Genomic DNA, 6,022 nt, shown 5'->3' on the forward strand with positions numbered 1-6,022 from the left:
AGATGTTCATTGTTGCAGACCCTAGAAGAAATGATAGTGAGGTGATGCCAATCACGTGTGGGCTAAGGCGGGGCAGGGGTGGAGAAAAGAAGGGAGGGAGGAAGGAAGAAAGAGAAAAAGGAAAGGAAGGAAGGAAGCTGTCATTCAGTAGATGATCTGGGGCAGCGTGAAAGAGTCACCACCCTTACATTTTTATTTCATCTATGTGTTTTTAAGAAATTGCTTTTTCCTTTAAATTTTTTTATGTTGTGGTAAAATATACTTAAAACTGACCATTGTAATCATCTTTACATGTTCAGTGGCATTAAGTGCACTCAGACTGTAGTACAACCATCCCCACCGTCCACCTCCAGAACTACTTCTTCTCCCCAAACTGAAACTGTCCACATGAAACATCCATTTCCCATCCCCCACCCCATTCTGAGGGTTTTTTAAAATATATTATTTATATTTGTTCAGACATTTAAAAAAAAAAGGAGAAGAAGTCAATAGGACTTTCCTGGCAGTACAGTGGTTAAGACTTTGTGCTCCCAATGCAGCGAGCGTGGGTTTAATTGCTGGTCTGATGCTGGGAAAGATTGAGGGCAGGAGGAAAAGGGGGTGACAGAGGATGAGATGGTTGGATGGCACCATTGACTAAATGGACATGAGTTTGAGCAAACTCTGGGAGATGGTAAAGGACAGGGAAGCCTGGTGTGCTGCAGTCCATGGGGTCACAAAGAGTCAGACATGACTGAGTGACTGAACAACAAACTGGGAACTAAGATCCCATATGCCATGCTACACAGCCAATAAATAAATCAATAAAAAGAAAGTCCAATTTCCAACCAGTAAAAGCATCCAACACATAGCAAAGTCCCACGTATTGAAACTTCCCTGGAAGCACCGAAGACAAAGCCGAGATCCATGACATGCATTGTACCCACTGCTGCAAGTAACAAGCCATGTGTGTTCAAATACATGTGTGTTCCTGGTGGTCTTGGGGCTGAAGGTGGGAAGCACAGATGTCTTTAAGGCTACACTGAAGGTCTGTGAGCCCTGGAGTGGCATTAAGAGGTGTGGTGACTCAGACAGTTTGGCCCATCCTGTGCAGAAAAGTGTTAGAAAGCTGAGAAATAAAACCTGGGGAAAAGGTGACAATGCATTCAGGTGGCCTCTGGCATCAAATCCTCCCCCACTCAAGTGGCTGCTATTGCCAGCCCCATTTTCCAGATGACAAAACTGAGTCTTCGAGAAGTCAAGTCACGGCCCAGACTCCCTTGAGCTCTCAGGGGCAGGATCCTCTGTCCTTGCTCCTGATTTCCCTCCGATTGCCCCCAGAGTTGCTGGGGGACCCTTGTGACAGCATCGTCCCAGGCAGCTTATTGGGTCACAATGGGCAGGGCCAGACCACACCTGGATGAATCCCCAGATGGAATATCTGAGCATCCTCTGGGAGACCAGGGACTGAGGGAGTCTCGAGGGTCATGTCCATGCCAAGTGCATCTTCTGAGACTTACTAGCTCCCATGTCCCACGTCGAGGTAGGTGCACTCTCTTCAACCCTGATCAGGAAACAAAATGAAGCTCACAGGAGCCCAGTTAATTATTCCAAGGTGACCTGGCTAGTCATTTCAGTCGTCAGATTCTCCTGCAAACTATTTGAAAGCGTCTTGATCTTCAATTATTTTAGGTGGTGAAATGATCAGGGGAAAAAAACCACTGTGGTTTCACTTTTTAAAAAATTCTTGATGTGTGTTCTCTGAAGAGATTGATGTGAACCAATAGTTGTGGGCTGAAGCAGTCTGGGAGGGCTTCCTGAAGGAGGTAATGCTGAGTGAGCCAGGGGTGTTGGTGGTATCCAAGGATCTGGATCTGGTCTCTGAGGGGCAGAGACGAGTGAGGGAGACATCTCAGCTCTGAGCAAAAGCCAGAAAGTCTCAGTAGGCTAAGTGGGGTGTTGAGAGTCCGGAGCTAAAGGTCAGAGAAATGAGTAAGAGGTGTGTAAAATGCAGACAGCTGGAAGACAGAAAGAATAGTCAGGGCCTAGGAAAACTGCTGAGGGCAGGAAGACCAGTGGGGAGAGGCGTATGGCAGAGATGGGACAATGGCCAGAACTTGGAAGAGACAGAAGTGGGTTCCCAAGCATGAAGGAGGGGAGGGCCATGGTCTTCACAGCTGACTGAGAGTGAAGGGAGTGGGATCCAGTAGCAAACTGTCAAAAGCAGTGGTTAATTCTGCAGCTTTTCCTATCTCTCTGCAGCAGCTGCAGGGCCTTTGTACCTGCTGTTTCTTCTGCCCAGAATGTTATTACCACCCCCCCCCAATACCCAAATGCCCCACTGCCCATCTTTCCAGGTCTTTGCTCAACTATCATCTTAGCTATGCCTTCCCTGACTGTTTTTTAAATTTTCTGTTTGTTTATTTATGACTGCACTGGGTCCTCCTTGCTGTACCTGGCTTTCTCTAATTGTGGCACGCAGGGGGCCACTCTTCACTGCGTGTTTCTCAGTTCGGTGGCTTCTCTTGTGGTGCATGGGCTCCGAGAGTGTGGGCTTTGGTAGTTGTGGCTCCCACGGGCTTAACTGATCTGCAGCATATAGAATGTTCCCAGACCAGGGATCGAACCCATGTTTCCCACAATGGCAGGTGGATTCTTATCCACTGCACCACCGAGGAATGCCTTTCCTGACTATTTAAAACAACAAGGCTTCTAGCCCAAACCCTATCCTTTACTCAATGTGACTTTTCCCCCCCAAGGCACTTATCACCTTGTAACTTACTCTTTAATTGATGTGATTACATTTATTCATTATTGTATGTTTCCGTTACCATCTCCACAAAGGTAGAGCTCTAGGTCCTCTCCGGGAGCCTAGAACCGTGCCTGGCACACTCTAAATGCCAAATAAGTGATTATTTCTATCTTTACTTTCCCTGCGGGCAGGCAAAGGAGCTACACCTATTTCTTTTGGGCGGGGGTGAGGGACGCACCACAGGGCTTGCGGGATCTCAGTTCCCCATCAGGGTTGAATCCTGGTCCCTGGAAGTGAAAGCAAGGAGTCCTGACCACTGCACCGCCAGTAAAATCCTTAAACCTGTTACTTACGATGTGTCCAACCCCGAGCCCACCGTGGGGCCTGCTCATTCCTGTCTCCGCCTCCTCGCAGGTGGCACCTCCCCCCGCTATGGCCGCGGGCGCCCTCCTGCCGTGCCCAGTGTCCCGGCTGGACTTCCTCAAGGCCTCGCACTTCGCGCTGGGGCAGGACCCGCGGTTGCACGCGGGCGCCAAGCAGTCCACATCGCACCGGGACTTTCCCGCCTACTCGAGCTCTACCCGTGGGCCGCTGTGCCAGCCGCCGCCCTGCGCATCCCTCTTCCAAAAGGATGCGCGCTGGGCGGGCCAGGAGCGCCTGTCGGAGACGCGCTGCGCCTATGAGCCCCCGCCACCAATGCTGTTGAGGGAGCAAGAGTGGGAACTGGCGCGGGAGCGCACACTCGCCATGCAAGCCAGTCACCTGCACGTGCACGCGGAACCGCGCGCCCGCACCGGCCTCTCCACTGCGCGCGCCGACTACGGCTGGCAAGAGCCGCCGGAGCGCGCTCGCGAACAGACCCGCGGCGCGCGCCTCATCTTCGACCGCGACTCGCTGCCGTCCGGCGACCGAGCCAAGCTGCGCATCCCGCCCACCACGTATCGGGAGTTCTTCCCGCTCCACAACTTTTGCCTGAAGCCCCGCGAGCCTGCCTGCCGCCTCTGTGAGTGCGCGCCCCGGCGCCCTAGGCAATTTAACCGACACACATTCTCGCGGCGAACTGAGATTCTGCTCCTCGCCCCTAGTGGACACCCGACAGTGTCTGATGATCGTCTTTTTCAGTCTTTACAACGGGAAGGAGAGAACACTACTGTCAGGGAGTTGGGAGGCCAGGGATACTACTAAACATCTTACCACGCATAGGGGAGCTCCCCGCAGTAAAGAATTATCCAGATGTTGGCTTTCCTGGTGGCTCAGTTGGTTAAGAATCCGCCTGCCAATCCAGGAGACCCGGGTTGGATCCCTGGGTCAGAAAGATATCCTAGAGAAGGGAATTGCAACTCACCCCAGCATTCTTGCCTTGGAAACCCTATGGACAGAGGAGCCTGGCGGGCTACTGTCCACGGAGTCACAAAAAGTGGAACACAACCGACCGATGAACACTTTCACTTTCACGTCAAATGTCAACAGCACAGAGGCGGAGAAACCCTGGAACCTCCTTGAACCTCAGTTTCTGCATCCACAGAATGGGCACATCTCCCGAAGCTCTCCAGGGTGCTTTGCTGTGGGCAGAGTCATGAAGCTGGTTTGGGGTTAAACAAATCTGCTAAGTGTCCTTCACCTCCACCACCCAGCCCTGCCACCTCAGTAGCTGTGTGACTCTGAGGAAAGCAACCTCTTCCAGCCTCAGTTTACTCATCTACAAAGTGGGTGCAACAACCAGTTTTATAGTTACTGGTGAAGCCAAAAGAGCCCCGAGTGCAGACATGCCTGCCAGATAGTGAGCAACAAAGGGTTGCTGTTATTTGTATGATTTTTCCAATTCTGTGACTCAGAGGAACCTGGGTCACAGCAGTGACAACCTGGAATCCTAACCACTAGGCAATCAGGGAACTCCCTTGTTGTCATTTAAAACATGTATATATATATATTTGTTTGGCTGTACTGGGTCTTAGTTTTGGCCTGAGGGATCTTTGATCTTTGTTGTGGCATGTGGGGTCTAGTTCCTGACCAGAGATCAAATGAACCCAGGCCCCATGCATTGGGAGTGACCCCATGGACTGTAGCCTGCCAGGCTCCTCTGCCCATGGGATTCTCCAGGCAAGAATACTGGAGTGGTTCTTCAGGGGATCAACCCAGAGATCCAACCTGCTTCTCCTGCGGCTCCTGCATTGCAGGTGGACTCTCTACCACTGAACCACCAGGGAAGCCCGTGGAAGTCCCTACTTATTATTTTTGATGTTTTCCAGACAGGCCTTTGGCTAAGCTAGTCTGGACTGCCCACCTGCCCTTCCCAGGTGAGGAATAGAATCCCAGTGGTCCTGAAGCTGCCACGAATTGATCCCATTCTCTCTCCTCTTGCTCATCCTCAGGTGGGCCCAATCCCCTCCAGTGGGAACACAAGAGACAGGATGACAACACCTCCTACCAGAGACAGTTCCAGGCCCTGCCAGGCCCACCTGCCTTGCCGTGTAAGAGGGTAAATTGAGACCGGGCTGGTGCTGCGGGTGGGGGGTCAGGAGGAGAAGCAGCGATGGGGGCTGGGTGGTCTTGCCCTCCGCACTCCTGTCCGCCCACAGGCATCCTCCAGCATAGAACTGGGAGACTTCAAGACTGGCTACAGGCCCATCTGCACGGAGCAGAAACAAGCCTACAGGCCTCTGGATCTGCCCCCGGACAGGTAAAAAGGAACCATGGCCTTTTCTACCAAGACAGGGTGAAAGGGCTCTCAGCGATATGTGGGGTGGGTCACCTAAGTCTCTAGGGTCAACACTGTGCCCTCGAAGTCTCCATCACCCACAGGCAAGGCCCACTATTGTGCCAGATCACTCACAATTAGCACCCCACAGCTTGGCCATTGGGGAACCTGTCCCTCCCTCCCTTTTCCTGGGAGTTGTAAGGGCCCAGATCAGATGGATCCACCTGCTGCTTCCCATCCCCTTACCTGCAGGTATGACAAAGCCCAGGCCTCAGCCCACATCCACTGTGTGAACATCCGTCCTGGGGATGGCCTCTTCCACGACAGGACCACCAAGAGGGAACACTTCTATGCCCGGGAGCCAGGTGAGATCCAGCTGCCTGCCCTGCCCCCTCACTCTCACAGCAGCCACCCAGGGTTGCTCAGGACCTACTCTACCACTGGCAGAACCTTTCCTTCTTCACCACGACCAGACTCCGGAGTCACACATCCTGGAAGGAAACGGGTGTCCCGGTCCGGGGAGCCTCACCACCTCCACACAATTCTTCTACCGTCAGGTCAGCAGGAAGGCGAAAGGCTGCAGGGCGAGTCAG

General features: G+C 52.6%; 1 protein-coding gene across 6 annotated transcripts in view; it reads left to right on the forward strand.

The window, feature by feature from the left end:
* The first annotated feature begins 1,415 nt into the window (after nt 1–1,415).
* Nucleotides 1,416–6,022, forward strand: part of SAXO5 (stabilizer of axonemal microtubules 5) — a 6,661-nt gene continuing 2,054 nt past the window's right edge. For all 6 annotated transcript variants that reach the window (XM_070464770.1, XM_070464772.1, XM_020870363.2 and 3 more), the window contains exons 1-6: nt 1,416–1,522; nt 3,146–3,734; nt 5,104–5,210; nt 5,311–5,411; nt 5,682–5,794; nt 5,877–5,986. In XM_070464770.1, the coding sequence (XP_070320871.1) occupies nt 1,508–1,522; nt 3,146–3,734; nt 5,104–5,210; nt 5,311–5,411; nt 5,682–5,794; nt 5,877–5,986 (1,035 nt within the window). In that variant the 5' untranslated portion in view covers nt 1,416–1,507. The remainder of the gene's footprint in view (nt 1,523–3,145; nt 3,735–5,103; nt 5,211–5,310; nt 5,412–5,681; nt 5,795–5,876; nt 5,987–6,022) is intronic.

Source organism: Odocoileus virginianus, chromosome 3 (assembly GCF_023699985.2).
Source record: "Odocoileus virginianus isolate 20LAN1187 ecotype Illinois chromosome 3, Ovbor_1.2, whole genome shotgun sequence".
NCBI lineage: Eukaryota > Metazoa > Chordata > Mammalia > Artiodactyla > Cervidae > Odocoileus > Odocoileus virginianus.